General features: G+C 39.4%; 1 protein-coding gene across 7 annotated transcripts in view; it reads right to left on the minus strand.

Moving 5' to 3' along the window:
• The window catches only part of PTPRT (protein tyrosine phosphatase receptor type T), a 1099906-nt gene that overhangs the window by 375186 nt on the left and 700366 nt on the right, over nucleotides 1-24354 (minus strand). For all 7 annotated transcript variants that reach the window (XM_081556965.1, XM_081556964.1, XM_081556963.1 and 4 more), the window contains one exon: nucleotides 883-992. In XM_081556965.1, coding sequence (XP_081413091.1) covers nucleotides 883-992 — 110 coding nt within the window. The remainder of the gene's footprint in view (nucleotides 1-882; nucleotides 993-24354) is intronic.

Below are 24354 nucleotides of genomic sequence, written 5' to 3' on the forward strand. Positions count from 1 at the left end.
ATAAGCAAACTGAGGCTTAAAGAGAGGAAGAACCTGCCAAGGGTCCCTTGAGACTATAGAGCTACTAGGACAGCAGACTCCATCCTTCAGCTTCAGCTTCCACACCCTTCCATCTGCAATGCTGTGTGTTTCTACTGTACCTGAATCACAATCTCATGGTATCTCAGAATACAAGGGGTGGGAAGAGAGTCAATCCTGCCCATATCCTACTATTAGCATTTTGCTAAGTCAGCCTTATTGAAGTTTTACTGTTTATTTGCTTTTGTTCTACAATGACCTTCTATCATCGGTTCTAATTTTGAAAGTTTTCAGGGAGGCTGCATTTTGTCTTGCCTAAGGACATTCTGTTCTATCTCTGATGGAAGGCCCTGCTAATCCTGGGAGAAGGGCTTTCAACACTATCACCTAGGTGGCAATACAATACTCCTTGGCCACAAACCAATGTTAAAGCTCAAGAATGATGTCCTCTTTGGTGAGAGAATGACACCGGGATCCTTTCGGAAGCCCAAGGACTGATACAGGTACCATGAGCATCACGTGACTATTATGACTTTCCAGAGGACAGTTTGCCAGGCCTGGGTCTGCTTGGCTGTGCCAGGACAATCTGACTCCTTGCGTCTTGACCCCTTTGCTAAAGAGATGGATAATCCCATCAATGCACAACACACCCAATTTTCTTTGTCATCGGGGATATCAAGACAGCTCAGTTGATGTCCTTGTGTTTGCTTCCCACTGCACTATCAGAAACCTTCTGTATTAATACACTGTGTCTCACTCACCTTTGCACTTTTGATGGAGCCTCTACACGCAGTAGTATCTGCCAATTCCAGGCTGAACTAAACTGAATAAAACCAAGCGATACAGCCAAAGTGGCCTCCTTACCTCGTAGAGTGTGATGACCCCATTAGTCTCATTGGGAGGTTTCCACTGGATGTAGATCTTCTCCTCAAAGGGCCCCCCTTGGATGGATTCTAGAGGAACAGCGCCTGGAACTACAGAAGGAAACAAGTTAGGAATCTGATGTCACCTTTTGTCTCACTTCCCCAGCCTCAATGACCTAGAATGGGAGTCAGCAAAATTACTCTGTTGGATCAGATAATAAGTATTGTAGGCTTGGTGGGTCATACAGTCCCTATTGAAATTACTCAGTTTGGTACTTGTAACACAAAAACAGCCACATACAATCCATAAACAAATGGGCATATCAGTGTGCCAAAAAAAACCCCTTCATTTTTAGAAACAGGCAAAGCTTGGAGCTGACACATGGGCCACAGTTCTCTGTTTTCCTGAAAAGCCAATGGCTTTTCATCTGCAGACTCTGAGCAAGTCTGTCCTGGAACTAAAGCTGACCAGGATTAAGAGGACATCTGTAGGTCTCAGACCTGCAAACAGGTGGGATCCTGGAATTAGATTCTTGGCTTAGGATTGGTATTTGAGGAGTGCAACGTGAACTTCACTATCATTTTTCTAAACCTGTCAAGGTTTCTCCAACTGCAGGAAGTGTGTCCATAGTTCCTTAATCCCTGAATCTACCAGGAACCATGTGCCTTGAGACCTCCATCTAATTAGAAGGCTCCAGGAATGCAGCTTATTTGTCTCGCTGCTGAGTCTCCGACGCCTGCCACATGGTAGATGCATGATAACCATTTATCTGTGGCTGGACTCACAGATGAGTCAATGACCTATGCCAGCATTTTGCCCTAAATCAAAACCTTTCCTGAGCAGTTTCTGTACCCAGAGAAGTCTTCCTGCCAGCATCCTCCTGCTGAATTCCACCATCATTATGACAGCCTGGAAGATGCTGAACCATAAAATAATGATTCCCCAAACTTCCCGTTATAGCTCCATAGAGGATCATGAATTCATGTAAATCATTATGGAATCTATTTATATTTGGCATTATAAAAGCAGGTATTTTTTTTTTACTAAGCATTTACTCTTTGATCAGACTTTTTACATACCTTATTTCATTTAAGCCACAGAACAGCTCTGCCCAGTGTATATTATCTCCTTTGCGCTGATAAGGGAACTGAGGCTGAGAGAATTAAATAACTTGCTCAAGGTCATACAGCTCTTAAGTTGTAAAGAGGGAACTGAACACCTGTCTGTGAGCTTCAAAGCATATACTCTTAATCATCATGCTATGCCTCTCTAGATATAGCCATGGCCATATGTTGCAATCAGTTCCCTATTGTTAAATTAAAATATATTTAGTTTTTCTCATTACAGACATGATACGCAGAATTTGTTGAATATTAAGAATCTACAAAAAAGGTTTTTAAAAAAGAACAAAATCATTCTAATCCCCATAACTGTAGATATTTTTTCCAGTATTTTTATGTCTCTGCATATACATATTTTATTTTTAAAAATTAAACTCTTACCTTGCATATTGTGTTATGACCTTCTTTTATAGCTAAACAAATCACAGTTTAAAAAAAAATCCTTAGATGCTCTTTGGGGCCATGCATTTTAATGGCTGCTTAAAACAGGATATGCCCCATTTTAGTCACCAATCCTTTATTATTGGGCATTAAAGTTGGTTTGAATTCTTTATGATTATAAGTAACACTGTAATAAGCATTCTTACAAATAAGTATTTGCATGCAACTCTGCTGATGTCCCTAAGATAAATTCTTGGAAATTAATTTATTGGGTCAAAACAGATGGATTATTTTATCTTTAACACTTTTGACACATATTACCAGATTGCCTTCCAGAAAGTTTGCACCATTCTGGGCTCCCCAAACAGAAGGATATGTCGATTCCTAATCCATGCCAACAATGACTATTTAAAAGATTAAGTGTATGCATGTGTATCTTTTTTAGAATACCAGAGAATGCAGATTTGTTTTTCAGTTTAATTGGCTATTTGCATTGATTCTTTTATGAACATGCTCTCTACACCCTGTGCTCATTTTCCTGCATGGCTCTTCATTTCTGTTTATTGTTGTCTTATGACTTATAATCTGTTTTTAAGGACTTAAGCTCTTTTACATAGTTACAATAATTTTGGTCAGTTCTTCATTTGCTTTATAAATCTTTTTGGTATGTAGATGCTTCTAAGTATTCAGATCTCTCATTGCTTTTCCTTATCCAGTCATCCTTTCTACAAATAGTTATTGAATACCTAATATGACCAAGGGGCTTGGTGATAGACGTATTACAGATACACCAATAACAAAGAAAGACATACTTAAATCCTTAATAAAGCTTGTATTCTGTAAAGGGAAACTACATTAAATAAATAATTGCACTCATAATTAGTTTTTCAAAGTCATTATCAGGATTTTGAGGTAAACACAAACGTGTTGGAAGAATTATAATCAGTAGAGAAAATCTAGTCTGGCATATTATTTAGTCAGGATAATACATGGAAAGTAAGTTAGGGTCTATAGGTAAGAAGAAGCTATTAGGACAAACATGGGGAGGGTGGATGTTAAGAGTGTGGTAGATGGCTTTGTGGGGGAAAAGTGGAAGGAAAAAAATCATCTTGGGGAAAAAAGATGGTATCTTGGACCATGGTGATGGTTGTGTAGAAGAGAATACAAGCGTGTCAGAAATTTAGGGGAGGGGGGCCTAAGCATGTGTGATTTGGTAGTGATGGAGGGAAGAGATGTATCAAGGAAGACCCCAGCTCTTCTGTTCTACACAAATAGGATGGATCAGGGGGTTGTCATAAAAAGTAACCTTAGAGGATGACTGGTTTTGGAAAGGAAGCTGCAAGCTCAGTTCTGTCATAATTCATTGGACAAGTATGTGGAGCAATGCTGAGCACCAGTGGGGTAGAGGGTGAGTAGCAATATTTAGACATGAAACCATGGGCAGGGAATAGGTCTTCTAGCAAAAGTGCAGAAGAGAACAAAAGTAGTAAGTACAGGACTAGGGCAAAAAGCAACTCCAACCTCAACAAGGAAAACAAAGAAATTTAGAAACAGGGAAGCTGTGTTCATAGAGGCAACAAAAAACCAGGAAAGTGGGTTGTCACTGAAGCAGCCATGGGAGGCTCAAGAAGTTACTGTAACAGGCGTGGCTGCTGAGTGAGAAGCGACCTTACATTTGCTCACTGGATGCAGTGTCTTCAAAGTTACTTGTGAGCTGACCAAGAGTAATTTAAGAACATTGGCATCAAGCCATTGTTTAGTGGGTGGAGAAGTGAGTGGAAGTTGAGGGACTGTGTTGAGACAAGTAATTCCTTTTGCAGTGAAGGTGAAGGGAATGCAAGAAGGAGCAGGAATGAGACATGGAACGAAAGTACTGCTCCTCCCAAAGAGAGGAGAGGTTATGGCATGATTCGAGGTAACTAGGAAGAATCTGAAATTGACTAAGAAGTAGAAGGATGGGAAAGAGAGAGGAAGTAACTGATGTTAGTAGGGTCCTGAAAATACCAGGGCAGGAGTAGGTGGGAAGAGAGCATCCTTCCCTCTGTGAGACAAGAGAAGAGGAAGAAAATGCACAGATGCTTTGGAGAAGGGAGTTGAGGTGTTCGAATGATTCTTGTCTTCTTGAGAAGAGGAACTATCTCCCAATGGTGTCCTGGAGGAGGAGCTTCATCAGTAATTGGGAGAAGTTTTAAGAGGTGAAGAGAATGCTGAATGGAGAGGTGCTTATGCTACTCACTAAGAAAAGAAAGGTCTATGGGTTGCAGATTCTGAGGGGGAACATCAAGCTGGGCCCACCACCTGGGCTTTTCCTTTCATACCATCTCAGAGCAAATTTTCCTTCTCAACCCAGATGACTAGTCATCTGTGTTTTCTTCTTTCTATTTCATGCTTTATTCCCATCTTTTTCTTCTTAAACCTAACATTTTAATCCATCTGGGATCAACTTTATGCATTGTACAAAGTGGAAATCTAACTAGAGCTCCTGACAATATTCTTAGGACAATAAATTGACCAGTCAAAACTTTCCCCAGTGATTTAAAATGCCATTTTATTACCACATTAAATTATTTTATATTCTAGCATATGTTGTTGGCTTTCTATTCTATTTCATTGAGTCATAGCTTCTATTCCGACAGTATCTCTCTGTTGTGCTGATATAACGTATTTTAATATTCAGTAGAACAGGTCCTTTCCAAATATCATCATTCTTTTGCAAAGTTTTCTGGACTATTACTACTCATGTATTCTTCTGAAGGAATATTGGAATAATTTTACAAAACTTCAAAATGTTCCATCAGAATTTTAATTTCAGTTGCACTCTTCACTTCTCTGGGGGACAAAGGATACTCTTTAATAATGAGTCCCTCTATCAGTAATGTTGTATTAATCCACATTTATTAATGTTTCTTTTTATGTCTCTCAGTTAAAAGTTATGTTTTTTTCATTTCTTATAAACTGCATTCCTAGGATTTTCTTACTTTTGCTCATATTATTTTTGTATTAAAGTAGTTTCTCTTATGAAACATATAGCAAAATTATACATAACAGATGGATATTTAAATAATAATTATGAAATGACCACATATATGCACCTACTATCCACTCTAAGAAATAAACACCACCATAGGAAGTATCCTATGTATCTCACACTCGACTCCTCTCTTCCCCATCAAAAAACAGTGCACTGGTATATATATATATACAATGGAATATTACCCAGCAGGTAAAACAAATAAAATCGTGCCATTTGCAGAGACATGGATGGACCTAGAGAGTGTCATACGGAGTGACTAAGTCAGAAAAACAAATATCATATATTAATGCATATATGTGGAATACAGAAAAATGGTACAGATGAACTTATTTGCGAGCAGAAATAGAGACACAGACTTAGAGAATGGGTGTATGACTGTCACGGAGGGGAGGGACAGGTGGGGTGGACTGGGAGATCGGGATTCGCACACATATCCTACTATGTTTAAAACAGATAACTAGTGAGAACCGATTGTGTAGCACAGGGAACTCTACTCAATGCTCCATGGTGACCTAAATGGGAAGGAAGTCCAAGGAAAAGGGGGTCCATTTATATGTGTGGTTGATTCATTTTGCTGTACAGCAGAAACTAACATAACATTGTAAAACAATCATACTCCAATAAAAAATGCATATTATTCTAAATTGTATGTTACTCATTCTTTATTTTTATTTGGAGTTATAAATATATACATTTATCTCAAGACAAAATATCACTTAGCTTTTCTCAGTTTCTCTTACATACATAAAATTGAGTGTTTGTATTACATTATTTACTTTTGTCACTCAGTACTGTTTTGAGATTCATTCACACTGATGCACGTAGTTGTATTTCATTCATGTAAATTTTATGAATAGAGTCTTATTTATTTCCTAAATTTCTTATTTATCATTGTAGACAGACATTAAGACTATTTCCTGATGAGGTTACCTTACAACATGAAAATTTTTGTACATTTTGTTGAAAACATAAATGATGTCACTAAGGTATACCTGGGAACAGGATAGACAGACTAAGGAAAATACCTGTCTTCAGCTTTCCTGAGTAATGCCAAGCGGTCTTCCCAAGGGGTGGCAGCAGTATATATTCCCTCCAACAATGTTCTGAAAGTTCTTGTTTCTCTACAATCTTACAAACACTAGGTATTGTCAGATTTTTATATTCTAGACCATATGGTAAGTGTGAAATGACAAGTTTATTAAGATTTTACTTGCTTTTGTCTATTTTCTAAAGAGGCTGACCATCTTTTAGTGTTTGCTAGACATTACTGTATTCTTCTTATTGATTTTTAGAGTTTCCTTATATATCTTTCTTATTGATCCTTTCATTGGCTATGTATGTTATAAAAATATTCTCTTGGTTTTTGTCCTCCCTACCCATTTATGTTACCTTTGGCTAAAGATCAGTTCTTAATTCTGATGTAGTCAGATTCATCAGGTTTTCTTTTTTCCACATGGGAGAAAGAAAAACAGAATTAGTAACTTGACGGTGGTAACCGTTTCACAATGGATACATGTATCGAATCATCATGTTGTACATCTTAAATATACACAATTTTATTTATCCATTATACCTCAACAAAGCTGGAAAAAGACAGCAACAGAGCTGCTGGTGCTTACTGCCCATGTACTGACGGTCCCTCCTCTGGGAGAGCAAGGCCTGCAACACTGTACATCGTGTTCAAGACTACCTTATTATTTTTGGCTTTTCTTCCTGAATATACATTTTGAGACTAGCCTGTATATTCCACCCCCCCAAAAAAGTCTTATTTTTATATTGAAGTTGCCTGAATTATTGGGAAATCATTGATGTATTTATATGTCTTTATAAATTGGGTTTTCCTATCCATAAACATGGGATTCCTCTTACTTAGGTCTTCTTTAGTGTTCTTTAGTGTTTTATATATTTACATATATTAACACTATATATCTTGAAGTCTTTTTGTTTGGCTTATTCCTAAATATCATGTATTTTTATTGGTATCATAAATAGTTATCTTAAAAAAAACACGTACTTGTTAGGTGAATAGAAACACAACTTATTTTGTAATGCTGAGTTCGTCAAATATGCTATATTCTTTTTAATTCTAATAAACTGTGTGTAAATTTAATGGATTATCTATATAAATAACCATAGCATCTACAGTTAATGACATTTTTGTTCTTATCCAATCTTTTAACTGTTTGTCTTCAACCAAAGCTACCAATACAATATTTTATGGAGATAATGATAAGCGTCTGTGTGCTTTCCAACTTTAAAGGAAATGATTTTATTATTTCATCCTTGGGCATGGTGTCTGTTTTAATACGGGGCTTATAGTTGCCCTTTATCAGAGTAAGAAGGTCTTTTTATTCCTGTATACAAGGATATTTTCTTCTTAAATCATGCTGAGTTTAACTGAAGCTTGTTTTCTGTATCTATTGAAGTAACAATCCTCTCTTACTTCATTAATGTAGTGAATACATTAATGAATTTACTAATGTTGAACCAATATTAACTTCCTAAAATAAACCATATTTTCCCTAGTTGTATTCAGTACTGGATTGTTTGCTAATATTTTGTTTGGGGTATTTGCATCTAATTGTCCTCTTTCTCATAATAAGCTTGTCTGTCTTTATTACAGATACACTGGTATCCTAAAATGAGGAGAGGAGTGTTCCTTCTTCTGCTCTCTGAAACTGTAGATGCAGGACTGTGGTTACCAGTGCCTTTTCTATTTGTCTGTTGGCACTTTGAAGACTGTTGCAGGGAGAAGCCATTTCCAACTCCATACTAGAAACTGTCTCTTTGGCTTACTTTCCCTTGCTTTTGTTATTACAATCATACATAATGGCCTGCCTCAGAGGATTCTGCCCCTCTTCCTGACACTTAAAGAGCTTTTGTTCAGCTCTTAGAAAGATAAGAGCTTTTTTCTTTTGCACTGAAAGGCAAAACTAGGAAGTCAAGAAACACCGGGAGTAACAGGCAAATTTAGCCTTGGAGTACAGAATGAAGCAGGGCAAAGGCTAATAGAGTTCTGCCAAGAGAACACACTGGTCATAGCAAACACCCTCTTCCAACAACACAAAAGAAGACTCTACACATGGACATCACCAGATGATCAGCACCGTAATCAGATTGATTATATTCTTTGCAGCCAATGATGGAGAAGCTCTATACAGTCAGCAAAAACAAGACCGGGAGCTGACTGTGGCTCAGATCATGAATTCCTTATTGCCAAATTCAGACTTAAATTGAAGAACGTAGGGAAAACCACCAGACCATTCAGGTATGACCTAAATCAAATCCCGTATGATCATACAGTGGAAGTGACAAATAGATTTAAGGGACTAGATCTGAGAGAGTGCCTGAAGAACTATGGACGGAGGTTCGTGACATTGTACAGGAGACAGGGATCAAGACCATCCCCATGGAAAAGAAATGCAAAAAAGCAAAATGGCTGGCTGGGGAGGCCTTACAAATAGCTGTGAAAAGAAGAGAAGTGAAAAGCAAAAGAGAAAAGGAAAGATATTCCCATTTGAATGCAGGGTTCCAAAGAATAGCAAGGAGAGACAAGAAAGCCTTCCTCAGCAATCAGTGCAAAGAAATGGAGGAAAACAACAGAATGGGAAAGACTAGGGATCTCTTCAAGAAAATCAGAGATACCAAGGGAACACTTCATGCAAAGATGGGCTTGATAAAGGACAGAAATGGTATGGACCTAACAGAAGCAGAAGATATTAAGAAGAGGTGGCAAGAATACACAGAAGAACTGTACAAAAAAGATCTTCATGATGCAGATAATCACAATGGTGTGATCACTCACCTAGAGCCAGACATCCTGGAATCTGAAGTCAAATGGGCCTTAGAAAGCATCATTACATACAAAGATAGTGGAGGTGATGGAATACCAGTTGAGCTATCTCAAATCCTGAAAGGTGATGCTGTGAAAGTGCTGCACTCAACATGCCAGCAAATTTGGAAAACTCAGCAGTGGCCACAAGACTGGAAAAGGTCAGTTTTCATTCCAATCCCAAAGAAAGGCAATGCCAAAGAATGCTCAAACTACTGCACAATTGCACTCATCTCACACGCTAGTAAAGTAATGCTCAAAATTCTCCAAGCCAGGCTTCAGCAATACGTGAACCGTGAACTTCCAGATGTTCAAGCTGGTTTTAGAAAAGGCAGAGGAACCAGAGATCAAATTGCCAACATCCACTGGATCATCGAAAAAGCAAGAGAGTTCCAGAAAAACATCTATTTCTGCTTTACTGACTATGCCAAAGCCTTTGACTGTGTGGATCACAATAAACTGTGGAAAATTTGGAAAGAGATGGGAATATCAGACCACATGACCTGCCTCTTGAGAAACCTGTATGCAGGTCAGGAAACAACAGTTAGAACTGGACATGGAACAACAGACTCCTTTTCCAAATAGGAAAAGGAGTACATCAAGGCTGTATATTGTCACCCTGCTTATTTAACTTATATGCAGAGTACATTGTGAGAAACACTGGGCTGGAAGAAACACAAGCTGGAATCAAGATTGCTGGGAGAAATATCAATAACCTCAGATATGCAGATGACACCACCCTTATGGTAGAAAGTGAAGAAGAACTAAAGAGCCTCTTGGTGAAGGTGAAAGAGAAGAGTGAAAAAGTTGGCTTAAAGCTCAATGTTTAGAAAACTAAGATCATGGCATCTGGTCCCATCACTTCATGGGAAATAGATGGGGAAACAGTGGAAACAGTGTCAGACTTTATTTTGGGGGGCTCCAAAATCACTGCAGATGGTGATTGCAGCCATGACATTAAAAGACGCTTACTCCTTAGAAGGAAAGTTATGACCAACCTAGATAGCACATTAAAAAGCAGAGATATTACTTTGCCAACAAGTTCCGTCTAGTCAAGGCTATGGTTTTTCCAGTGGTCATGTATGGATGTGAGAGTTGGATGGTGAAGAAAGCTGAGCACCAGAGAAGTGATGCTTTTGAACTGTGGTGTTGGAGAAGACTCTTGAGAGTCCCTTGGACTGCAAGGAGATCCAACCAGTCCATCCTAAAGGAGATCGGTCCTGGGTGTTCATCGGAAGGACTGATGTTGAAGCTGAAACTCCAATACTTTGGCCACCTCATGCGAAGAGTTGACTCATTAGAAAAGACCCCGAAGCTGGGAAGGATTGGGGGCAGGAGGAGAAGGGGACAACAGAGGATGAGATGGCTGGATGGCATCACTGACTCGATGGACATGAGTTTGGGTAAACTCTGGGAGTTGGTGATGGACAGGGAGGCTTGGCGTGCTGCGATTCATGGGGTTGCAAAGAGTGGGACAGGATTGAGAGACTGAACTGAACTAGAAAGATAATCTGACCCTGCCCACCTGTGAATAGGTACAAAAAAAAAAGAAGAGATTAACATACCAAGGCTGGCCCTTTCCAGGGATGTTTTGCTAGACTGAAGATCCTTTTTACTTTAGTTCCTCACTGTCTTTCCCTCTCTATTCTGCCTTTAGTTCCTCATTGCGTCTCTCTCTTTTACTATAAAAGACCCTGGCACCTGGACCCTGACAAGATGGTCACTTTGAGATGTTAATCTGCCATCTTCTTAGTCAGCCAGCCTTCCCAATAAAGTCACATTCCTTGCCTTAACACCTTGTCTCTAGGATTCATTGGCCTACTGTATGGCAAGCAGAGTGAGCTTGGACTCAGTAACAAGACCATCTAGAACTGGCATGTTTTTGTTGGAAAAGTTTAAACTGCTGATTATATTTCTCTGTTTGTTGTAGAATTATATACATTTGCCCCCTTAGTCAAGTTTTTACATTTATATTTTGCTAGGAATGTTTCCATAGCCCATAAATGTCAAATTTATTTGTATAAAAGGATATTTAATTATCTTCATTTTATCTTTTTTTTTTTTTACTGTGAAAGAACCACTACACAAGCATATAAAACAAATACACATCTTATTAATTTATCACCAACTTCATACCCTCAAAACGTAATCAGTCTCTTAACTTCTTAATAATCATGACTTTGTTTTCATTATAGTTCTTCTACCTTAAACATATATCTTTAAGTGCTATGCAGTTTATTATTTAATAAAAATAATACATATAACAAATAGTGCTAAATTATTTTAAAAAGATCAGTCTGGGAGAACTAATCTCTTTCTTTATAACAGTAATTTCCATTCCATAAACATGTTCTAATCCAGCATTTATTTATATTAATACATCCTGTTAAGAATATGGTTTTTATTATGTTTTTAAATCTTGTTTCTTGCTATTTTTCTTAGGGGACATTTGCCTTGCATTATCAGATTGGACCTCTTTAATAAGAATGAAAGCATGTTTTAACCTGTCCAGTAACCTTTGTTTATGCAACCTTATAAGAGCAGGCTGATCTAATTTGGTGGGTTAAGATATGTTCTGCTAGTAGATTATATGAGCTCTTGTTTTCAATATTCCTAATCCAGAGGGCAAGGTAAAATTTAGATATGCCCATTAGTACTTGGCCAGATAAGGAGTCTGCTTGCTTGGAGGTCAGGATTAATGGGGGAAAGTTAGTGAAAAGAAATAACCAGGCAGCACAAAGCTTCTTTTCAAAAAAAAAAAGGACTTGTTTTGGCTTTGGGTGGCTGGGGAGCAGCCTGATGTTACTTGAGCACTGCCCCTACCTTTAACTGAAATGTCTCTTCCAAAAGATGCCCTTTCCCCAAATCCATCTGCTTTCCTGCTTTACCATACACAGGCTTGGACTGAGGGCTCTCATCCCCTGTTCTGTGGACTGGCGTATAAAAATGCCTCAACATTAAGACCTCCTGATCCCCTGACCGCCTATTCCTGTCAACCAACTCCAAAACCCACCTGTGCATTTAGCTCTGGGCAGAGTTGGAAGGCATTTATGCGGTTGGGCTTAGAAGTCCCTTCTTGTGACCCAAGGAACTGGGGGTGGGGTTCTTTCAATGAAGTCACAACTCAGTCATCTTTTCTCCATGTTGTTCCCCATCCTGCAATACTGCTCTGCCTTAATTCCTCAAGCATGGGTACAGCAACCTCTTATAACTCTCAGGGCAAAATGAAAGGCATTTTTCTTCCTATCTCTTTGGGAAGTTAGTTTAAGAAGAATGATCAAATGACCACTTTGAATCAGAACTCTCATTTTCATCATGCACACCTGTAATGCAGTACTAACACCATGGGCTGAGCCAGACTGCCTAGGTTTATATCTAATTCTCACTACTTATTTGTTGTACAAACTGGAGCAAATTGATTAACCTCTCTGTGACTCAGTTTCCTTACTTTAAAATGAGAACTGAAATAGTATGGAGTTGGCCAAAAAGTTCATTTGGGTTTTTCCACACCATCTTACAAAAACCTGAATGAACTTCTTGGCCAACCCAATGCCTCCTCCGTAGCTATTGTGAAGATTGAATATGTGAATGCATGTTAAGTGCCTAGCAAAGCTTCTGGCACAAAGTTGTTCCTCTGTGTATTTGCTCCTCCCCCCGGCCCCATCACATTCTCTGAGAACTGCCCTAGTGCAGTCTGGAGATCACCAATTTGGTTCTTCTGCAGAATAAGAATTGTTAGTATTTCCCTTGGTATCCATATATCTATCTATGGTCTCTGAGTAGTATCATATTGCTAATCAGAGAAGCCATATCTTCTCGTAGCTTACTGAGTATGTTTAACAGCTTTCTAAAATCTTCTGATTTCTATGTAAGTTATTTAAAACACTATTTTGTCTCTGAGGAGATTCTGAAGATTAATTCATTCAATATTACATTTATTGCGTGCCTATTATTTACCTGGCACCATTCTAAGTGCTTAAAAGTACCAGTAAATGAAAATAGAAGAAACCCATCATTGTCTCCTTAGTATACAAGCTAGTGGGAGAAGAGATATAATTAAAAGCAGAGTGAAACAGGAAGCACATCAAACAATAAATCCTAAGGAGATACACAATTCTGGAAAGAGGGACAAGGAGTGTGGTGTTTAAGAGTCCAATTTTTAATAGACAGGTAGAGGAAGATCTTCCTCAAAGGTGACATCTAAGCAAAGATGTGAAGGAGGTGAAGAAACTGGACCTATATTTTTGTGGAAAGATTATTCTGGTTAGAAGAAATGGCAAATGCAAATATCCTGAGGCAGGACACATCTGGCATGTTCCAGAACAACAGTAGCTGGATGGATGCAGTAAGGCCGAGGTAGAAGAAGATGAGGTCAGAGAGGCAATCAGAAGTCGTAGAATGGTTACATGGGACCTGATGAGCCATCATAAGGACTTGGGCTTTTAATCTCACCGACCTGAGAAACCACTGGAAGGTGATGCACCGAGGGGTGAGGCTGTGATCTGCCTCATGGTTTAACAAGCTCTTCTGGTTACTGAGTTGATTAAACAGTGCAGGGGCCAAGGCTAAAGCTGACAGACCATTTCAGAGACCACTCTAATAATCCAGGTTGGAAATCTCAGTGGTTTAGACCCAAGAGCTGGCAGTAGAGGCAGTAAAAAATTATCAAGGTCTTGCTATATATTAAAAGATGAGTCAAGAGAATGTGCTCATGGATGGGATTAAGGAGTGAGCAGGGTTGCTGCTTTGCACAAAGCGGAGGTGGCGGGTGGGAGTGCCAATCATAGAGAACACAGGATGAAGGGTGTTATCTGGAATCTGCAATCTAGGGCTTTCGATGTGATAAAAGTGAGGAATCAAGGTATCTTACTTGAGGCGTTAAAAAATGGAGTTGCCATTAACTGAGGTGGAGAAGAATATGAGAAGAATGAGTTTGGTGGTGATTGAGGGATGATCAGGAGGTCAGCTCTGGCAGTGTCTAATTCCAGTGGCCAAGGAGCAATCCAGGTAGAAAGGGTCAACAGGCAGTTGGATAGATGACTCTGGAGGGCAGGGGAAAGGTCTGACCTGGAGACATCAACTGGAGAAATCATCAGTTTATGGATAGATTTTAAAGACAACTGATTGGAGGAAATAATTAGAGGAATGAGTGTGGATTAAGGGTCAGCAAACAATGGCCACTGCCAAATGAAACCAGCTGCCTGTTGTGTAAATAAAATTCTGCTGGAACACTGCCACACCCATTCACTTCTAGAGTCAGAAAGATATGTTTGAAATTGGGATTACAGAAGTATTGTAAGCAATTATAAGATGGTCCCTTGCCCATGACTAATAGAAATCTCACACAGATCCCTGGTTTGTTTTTTCTGAGTCATACACCCTTGATTAAAAAGCAGTCTGTTATGAGTACATATATATGTGCAGCTGATTCCCTTCATTGTTCACCTGAAACTACCACAACATTGTATATTAATTGGCTATACCTCAATACAAGACAAAAAGTTAAAAAAAAAAAAAAAAAGCGTCCCGCAGAGGGAATTCCCTGGTGGCCCAATGACTTAGGACTCTGTGCTTTCATTGTTGGGGAAAGGTCCCCTGGAGAAAGGTGTGGCAACCCACTTTAGGGGACTGCAATCCCTGCTGGGGGAACAAAGATCCCACAAACCACATGACGCAGTAAAAACAACAAGTAGTCTGTCAGGTCTGGCACTGGCCATACACCATTTAACATGGCTCATGGCAGACAGTAAATTAAATGCTTTATGTATAGACTTTCATGTAGGATACCATATAGAAATCAATAGGATGACCACTCCCCATTTTACTGATGGGAGGACTAAAGTGTACACAATGCAACTAATTTATTTGCAAAGTAGTGAATGGAGCTTGGATATAGCCCAGATCTTTCTGATTTCAGAGTGGTTTTTGAATCACCCCTTTCTTCCATCACCCGGTAGACATGTGGGCTTAGAAAGGCTGAAAGACAAGTCACAACAGAGTCAAGTTAGTGGCAAAATCAGGTCATCTTAGCCCTAGGCCAAGGCTGTTTTTCACCACATTCCACTACTCCTCCATAAGTCAAGAAGTCTTTTTCAATGAAGCCAACTCATAGTTGACCCTCAGTGTCTGCAGGGACGGGATCCAGGATAACAAAATAACAAAATCCACTGAAGCTCAAATTCTTTATATAACACCGCCCTCCATATTGGGGTTTTGCCAGTGGCTGAGATGGTAAAGAATCTGTAAGCAATCTGCCTGCAAGCAGGAGATGCAGTTCGATCCCTGGGTCAGAAAGATGTCCTGGAGAAAGGTGTGGCGGTATTCTTGCCTGGAGAATTACATGGACAAAGGAGCCTGATGGGCTACAGTCCATGGGGTTGCAAAGAGTTGGACACAACTGAGCGACTAACACACACACACCCTCCATATTGGGGGCTCCCCATGGGAGGATTTAATCAACTGTCCATTGATTTCTAAATCAATCTTCAGATATGGAACCCACAAATATGGAGCCCATGGTTACCAAACCCAAGGACATGGAATCCATGGATATGGAGGGGTGACTGTACTTTCTTTAGAGTCAACTAGGACTCCCCCAACTCCACTGTGAAAAGACTTCCTTGAGGAAAGATTCCTGATTGGTCTTATCTTCTAATTCTAAGTTGCTTTACCCTTCTTTTTTCTCTTTAAAATTCTTTAATGAATCCACATATTCCCTTTCCAGAATTTCTTTTTCTAACAGCACGGAACTTTCCATCCTTTTGACAGAGTTCTACAACAAAGGTTAATTACTTTATAATTTCATTCTCTTTAAAATTGCTAATTTTAACTGTGCTTCTTGTCAGTAGGTTCATGTAAATTCACTGTAATTAAACCAGATGTTTTCTTGTGTCTAAAACTCAGATGGTAATTTAAGGGAAATTTTCATTTCAACATAAAGAAGGACAGAATGTTATCAAGGGAAGTTTTCTCCTGTCCTTGCCTGTCTTACCCTTTCCTCTTCTTCCTTCCCCTCCATTTTCACATCTGAAAAGTGGGGCTAATGGTGAACTTTGAGAGTAGTTATGAGAAGTAACAATTAGTTACTGCAGAGTCCTGCAGAGTCAACAGAAGTTCCCCTTCTTGTCTAGGTCTTCTTTACTGATTATTGTTTGCCTCTCCATTCCAGGTAACATATTTATTGGTTAGTTGGTTTTTGTTCATTATAGAGGCTCCGAACTAACTTAAAAATTGAAATAATTTGAAAACGTTTCGGAGGAGTCTGGAAGTCTTATAGAGAAAAGATAGATTTAGACAATTTTAATCTACCTTGTAATTTCCACTCTTGCTGGAGGCAAGATCATTTTTTTCTAGATGGATTTTTCTATCTTAAGATGTCAAACATACCTTTTTAATGGAACTATACAGTGGTGTATTAGTAAATGTTTCACAGCCAGCTCTCCAGGAAAACAAAACAAAATAAAACCTCAATATGTTTGCCAATTTCCATGGTATAAACATCACCATGGTTGATTTCAAGCAATGAATGTGTTATCACTGGATTCAGAGGCCAGAAGAGAGGCTAATACTTAGCTCTATCACACCAGTATAAGCTGGGTTTGAACATAAATAAAATCCATTATGCACTTCTTCACCTTCCTAGTGTATATAAACAGAGTTCAGTGATATCATGAAAGAGGCGTGGGTTTTGATATTAAATATTCACTCATCCCACAAATAGTTAATGAGCGTCCACTATGTGTCACGCAGACAATAAACACACACACAGAGTATTTCAGATCATGATAAGTACTACAGAGAAGAAAAAAACAGAGAGTGTTCAGGAAGATATTGGCCAGGGGTTGGACTGTATCTTAGATGGGGTTGGGGGGGAAGCAGAAACAAGATTTTGGGATCTATTTATTGCCTCTTCCACTTGCTATCTAGTAGCCTTAGACAGGTTCCTTAAGTCTCTGAGCCTCAGATTTCTCATCCACACAGTGTCAGTAGTATCTACATCACAGTATTTGGGAACTGACTACATGAATGAAGAGTATCAGAATAACACCTAGCTCATAGTGGGCATTTGAAAACTAACTGCACTCCTCCTTACTCTGTGATAGCTCAAGGTCATCTCTGTAAACATCAAACATGCACTGAGCTCTAAGTAAATGATGGCTCAGGACTTACTCAGATGTGTATGGCTTTCTACCCTCCCATTAGATGGGTCTGGACTGCATTACTTACTGCCTTGCTGTCACTGCTTTTTACACTTTTCTTCTCACTTTCCTCTTTTCCAGATTTTATGTACTGCATCTTGTTACTGTCCAAACACCTATCCCTAGCCATATGCAGCCTCCTTCTAGCTTCATGTGACTTGAGAAACCAGATAATTAATCTTGTTAGAAATGCACAGAAAATATAGGCACTCATTCCTAAAATATGTCAGTCTTCTCTACAATGAAAGTACATGTCTCAAATTAAATGAAATAATATATGTACCATATGTGATTAAGCACATATCAATTAATATATTATATACTATTATATATTACTAATTATAATCAACTAGATTTTTATACTGTTATAAATTATATGGGAGTCTAAATTCCTTACTGTAAAATAAGAAAAATGATACTCCTTGCTTTTTCATGTTTGATGTTAAGATTAAATGAATCTACACTGCTGATAGTGATGGTTGGATGGAATCACCGACTCGATGGACATGAGTTTGAGCACGCTTTGGGAGTTGGTGATGGACAGGGAAGCCTGGCATGCTGCAGTCCATGGGGTCCCAAAGAATAGGACACAACTGAGTGACTGAACTGAACTGACATTGCTGATGAATATGTAAAATGATAGAACTTTTATGGAGAAGTACCTGTCATCATCTAACAAAAATGCATATACATTTACTTATTGACCCAAGCAATCCCACTTTAAGGAATTTCTCATGAAAATATAGCTCCACAATACCACAATATGCACAATAGTGGTTACAGTACTATTTATCCTAGGAAATAATGGGAACAACCAAGTGTCTAGAGGATCCTGCTTGAATTCTCATGCTATTTTCACATAATGAAGCCTCACACAGCTATAAAAGAATGATACAAATCTGTACAAACCAACACAGACTGATATCCATGGCATATTAAGTGAACATAAGATGCAGAATATACTTAACAAGTTATCTTTTATATAAAAATAAGAGATAAATAGTTTTTACTTTTTTTGCAAAATGAACTATATATAAGAAAGACATATCTGAAATAAATATTTTACAAGTGATTATGTTTCTGGTATGGATAGGAACAGTGTGAAAGAGAGATGCTGGCAATACTTCTCTGAGTGTACCTTTTTATAGAGCTCTGAGTTTTGAACAAAGAAACTTTTGATATTAAAAACAATGATATTAAAGCAAAGAGGATGAGGGGAAGGCAAACCTTAAAACTGAAATAAATGAACATAATTGGGTATTAAATTGATGATATAACCATCCAGAGAAAATAACGAACCTTTGGACATGGCTTCTTGACTGGTCAAGGAGAGAAAATCTAAAAAGAAAATCTTTAACCTAATTTAGTAGCTTTCCTGTTTGTTAGAAGGACTGGTATTGTAACTCTGAAACTACTTTGTATGTATTGTATTATGGAACAAATAAAAAAAAAATATGTGAAGGTTGGGAACTGGGGTTCTCACTGTGGGTGAAGGAGGTAGATATGTACAGACTGAGAAGAATCCTGAGGTGCTAGATTTGAATTAGTGTGAGTTCATGATTGCTGACAAAGGTCTGTATAGTCAAAGCTATGGCTTTCGCAGCAGTCATGTAGGGATGTGAGAGGTGGACCATAATGAAGGTGGAGAGCCAAGAAATTGATGCTTTTTAATTGTGGTGCTGGAGAAGGCTCTTAAGAGTCCCTTGGATTGAAAGGAGATCAAACCAGTCAATCCCAAAGGAAATCAGACCTCAATATTCATTGGAAGGAATGTTGCTGAAGCTTAAGCACCAACACTTTGGCCATCTGATATGAAGAACTGACTCATTGGAAAAGACCCTGATGCTGGGAAAGACTGAAGGCAAAAGGAGAAGCAGGTGGCAGAGGATGAGACAGTTAGATAGCATCATCATCATAGCCGGTGATGCTCAATGGCCATGCATTTGAGCAAACTCTGGGAAATAATGTAGGACAGAGGAGGTTGGCGAGCTACAGTCCACAGGATCACAAAGAGTCAGACATGATTTAGTGACTGAACAACAACAATATTATTTAAAACAGATAAATTATATTCCCCAGCTCTACCTTCTTGAAGAACCTGGAGGCAATCATAGCTCATTGAGCACACCTACAATGCATCTCTTAATGCTAAAATATTCAATCTCCACTCAATAACGCCAGAAATCCTTGGATAAGTGGTTGACTCCAGGTCAGGGGCAGAGATATTACAAGTGTAGTCTGGAATGTTCTGTTGCACCAGAAGCAAGGAAGATGAATGAGACCATGTCAAAAGGACCTAGCAGCCAATTAGAAGGGACTCTCACAAGCCATATATGAGACAGTTTGAGCACTGAAAAGAATAATGATAGTGATGGATTTTAATACATTGAGTTAAAAAAAAAAAAAAGACCCATGAGTCAACAGGGAAAGTAAAAATGGAGAGGAGGATGAGGAGAGAAAAGCTGTTTTATAAAGAAGAATGCTAAATAATACATGTAGAGGGAATGCTAGATTTAAAAACATCCTTTTGCAAATATTGGTAATAACAGATTCAGGTGAAGATTACCAGGGAGCGCTAAAATCTTTGGGTCAAAAGTTCTTAGGAAGACCCAGAACTGGCAAAGCAATCCTAAGGGAAAAGAACAAAGCAGGAAGCATAACCCTCCCAGACTTCAGACACACTACAAAGTTAAAACAATCAAAACGGCATGGTACTGGCACAAAAACAGACATACATTTCAATGAAACAGAATAGAGAACCCAGAAATAAACCCACACACCTATGGGCAATTCATCTTCAACAAAGGAGGCAAGACTATAAAATGGAAAAAAAAAAACAGTCTCTTCAACAAGTAGTGCTGGGAAAGTCGGACAGCTGCACGTAAATCAATGAAGTTAGAACACTCCCTTACACCATGCTGCTGCTAAGTCACTTCAGTCGTGTCTGACTCTGTGGGACCCCATAGACCGCAGCCCACCAGCCCCCCCACCCCGTCCCTGGGATTCTCCCGGCAAGAACACTGGAGTGGGTTGCCATTTCCTTCTCCAATGCATGAAAGTGAAAAGAGAAAGTGAGGTCACTCAGTCGTGTCCAACTCTTCACGACTCCATGGACTGCAGCCTACTAGGCTCCTCTGTCCATGGGATTTTCCAGGCAAGAGTACTGGAGTAGGGTGCCACTGCCTTCTCCACCTTACACCATACACAATGATAAATTCAAAATGGCTTAAAGACTTAAACATAAGCTATGACACCATAAAATTCCTAGAAGAGATTGAAGGCAAAAATTCTCTGACACAAATCATACCAATGTTTCCTTAGGTTAATCTCCCAAGGCAATAGAAATAAAAACAAAAACAAACAAATGAAAAAAAACAAATGGCACCTAATCAAACTTACAAGCTTTTGCAAAGCAAATGCAACCATAAATAAAACAAAAGACTAACTACATGCATGCTCAATCACTAAGTTGGTTTTATTCTTTGCAACCCCATGCACTGTAGTGCACCAGGCTCCTGTCCTACATAATGGGAGAAAATATTTGCAGACAATGTAACCAGCAAGGGCTTAATTTCCAAAATATACAAACAGCTCATACAATTTAATGACAAAAACACAAACGGCCCAACTGAAAAATGCGCAGAAGACCTAAACAGACATTTCTCTAAAGACGACATACAAATGGCCAATAGGCTCATGAAAGATGCTCAATATCCCTAATTATTAGAGAAATACAAATCAAAACTGCAATGAGGTACCACCTCATACAAGTCAGAATGGTCATCATTAAAAAGTCTACAAATAAATGCTGGAGAGTGTGTGGAGAAAAGGGAACTCACCTTCACTGCTGGCGGGAATGTAAATTGGTATAGCCACTATGGACAACAGTATGAAGTTTCCCCAGAAAACTAAAAACAGAGTTGCCATATGATCCAGCAATCCCACTTCTGGGCCTATATCTGGACAAAACTCTAATCCAAAAAGATCCATGCACCCCAATGTTCACAGCAGCACTATTTACAACAGTCAAGACATAGAAGCAAACTACATGTTTATCCACAGATGAATGGATAAAGAAATGTGGTATGTTGTGCGTATGTATATGTATATGTGTGTGTGTGTGTGTGTGTGTGTGTGTGTGTGTGTACACACAATGGAATATCACTCAGCATAAAAAGAAAAAAAATAATGCCACTTAGAGCAAAAGATATTATCATACTAAGCAAAGTAAGTCAGAAAGACATGATATCACTTACATGTGAAATCTAAAATATGGCACAAATGAACTTACCTACAAAACAGAAACAGACTCACAGATACAGAGAACAGACCTGTGGTTGCCAAGGGGGAGAGAGGGTAGAGGAGAGAAGGACTGGGAGTTTGGGATTAGCAGATGTAAACTATTATATATAGGATGGTTAAACAACAAGGTCCTACTATATAGCACAGGGAAGTATATTCAATATCCTGTGACAAACCATAATGAAAAAGAATATGGAAAAAAATATATAAATGTATAACTGACTCAGTTTGCTATACAGAAGAAATTAACATTGTAAATCTACCATACTTCATAGAAAAAAATTTTTTTAAAGTTCTCGGGGACTAGAGATATTCCAAGATCTCAAAACACCACTGCACAGGTGAGCTAATTTACAAAGAGAAAAGGTGCCACATTTACTGTGAAGAGACTGGGTGGTCCCCGTCTTATCAAAGGGACCCACTCAGCATCACCAGTAGAGGGGGTCCCTGACATCACGTACCTTTTGACATGCTACAGAGAGAAACCTACATCACCAACTCATATAGCATTTTTGCCAAACATGTCTCACATGCTGGTTTGTCACACGAAATCAGGTTTAATGTTACTGGAAATATGAAAACAGATTGTTTATTTGATTATTTTAGAATTACTGCAAAATTTCTTAGATGTATTGTGGGTTTGGTATTGTGGGGTATGGAGGGGCAAGTCCTTATCATTAATTGTCATGCATGCTAAAGAATTTAGGGGTGAGGTATCATGACTTCTGCCACTTACTTTAAAATAGTTAAAAATATTATATGTATGTTTATATATGTTATTTCCATATCAAATATATTACACAAGTGAAAGTGAAAGTTGAAGTCACTCAGTTGTGTCCAACTCTTTGTGACCCCATGGACTATACAGTCCATGGAATTCTCCAGGCCAAAATACTGGAGTGGGTAGCCTTTCCCTTCTCCAGGGGATCGTACCAACCCAGGGATCGAACCCAGGTCTTCCGCATTGCAGGCGGATTCTTTATCAGCGGAGCCACGAGGGAAGCCCAAGAATACTGGAGTGGGTAGCCTATCCCTTCTCCAGCGGATCTTCCTGACCCAGGAACTGAACCAAGGTCTCCTGTATTGCAGGCGGATTTCTTTACCAATTGAGCTGTCAGGGAAGCCCTATGTCATACACAGGTGTCATATATGCATATGAAAAAGTAGACAGCAAGGTGTTCACTAGTGTTAAGTCTCGTGAGGGGTTTACAGATATTGCTTATACTCTTCTTCCAATTTTTCCATGGTTTTGAAACATTTCAAAGTAAAATCAAGTATGAATCATAGTGTATAACGTGTGCCTAGCCCACTGTAGGTCTCAATAAGGGGTAGCCAAAATGAGACCATCATCTATTTTGTTTTCCTTCTTCAGAATCTCAGAGATTCCATTTCACAGTCTTGGCTGTGGTTTGGTTGAAGGCAGAGAAGTAACCACCCAGCAAGCTGAGTTGTGGTATTTGTCTGAGACATTTGTGAAGAAAAGGAGAAAAAAATAAAGAACCTGTTTAGCCTCCTATTAACAACCCCTTCGCAGATGAAGCACTGGGGCTCAGCGGTCACAAGCTGTTCTCACCAGTGGTGGGTTAGTTCACACGCTCACAAAGGCACTGGGGTGATGGAACTACAAATTCCACACATTTCCCAGAAGACAATTTTGTAGCACAGACGAAAGCAGCGTGACTCCAGCCAGCTCAACCCGCAAGCTGCTTCCTTGGTTCCCTGAAGGGGGTTTCAGTTACTGGACTAGAGCTGAGCTCCATTCGCAGCTCGACCTCAAGGTCAATGAGCCCCCGGCAAACAGAGATGGTGCCTCTCCCCTCTTCAGGAGAAATGGAACCTAACCCTGGCGTGCACAGGGGCCTGTGCTCTTCTGAGGCCTTCCTGTTGTCTCCATGCTCCCTGAGGTGGGGCCTCAGGAGAGCTGCAAGTCAGAGGCCTGGTGTCCTGAATGTTGGTGCTTTTACTGTGATGATTCCCACACAGCTCGAGAGAGCAGGGATGGAGGTGCTGCCGTTAATGCTGTTTGATTAAAATTTAATTTCAAAGCATTGCTGTTCTCAATTTGTTTTGATAAAGACCTTGTGATTGGCCTTTTGTTTTCTCTCTTGGTGAAGAGAAGAAGAAATGGAGAGGGATGTGGATGAGCGTGTGTCTGTGGCAGAGGTGTCACTGTCTAGGGGGACAGTGCCCTCTGGAGTGGTGCACAGGCATGCCTTAAAGATGGGACTTGGGATGTACAGCTGCACATGTAGGTAATCCTCAAAAAGCAGCCCAAGGCAGGCAGAGCATCTTGGTAAGAAATGCCCTGAGCTGTTCCTGGGCTAAACCCTCCTGTTCATCTTCAGCGTCCTGAATTTTCATGCTGGTTCCCAACATGCTTCCTCTTGTCTAACAACCAGGTCCCCTCATGAGCACTTGTCACTAAACCACCCTGGGCTTCCCTGGTGGCTCAGTCAGTAAAGAGACCGCCTGCAATACAGGAGACCCGTGTTTAATATCTGGGTTGGGAAGATCCCCTGGAGAAGGAAATGGCTACCCACTCCAGTATTCTTGCCTGGGAAATCTCAGGCACAGAGGAGCTTGGTGGGCTACAGTCTATGGAGT

This window comes from Giraffa tippelskirchi, chromosome 13 (genome assembly GCF_054371585.1).
Source record: "Giraffa tippelskirchi isolate mGirTip1 chromosome 13, T2T-mGirTip1v1.2.pri, whole genome shotgun sequence".
NCBI lineage: Eukaryota > Metazoa > Chordata > Mammalia > Artiodactyla > Giraffidae > Giraffa > Giraffa tippelskirchi.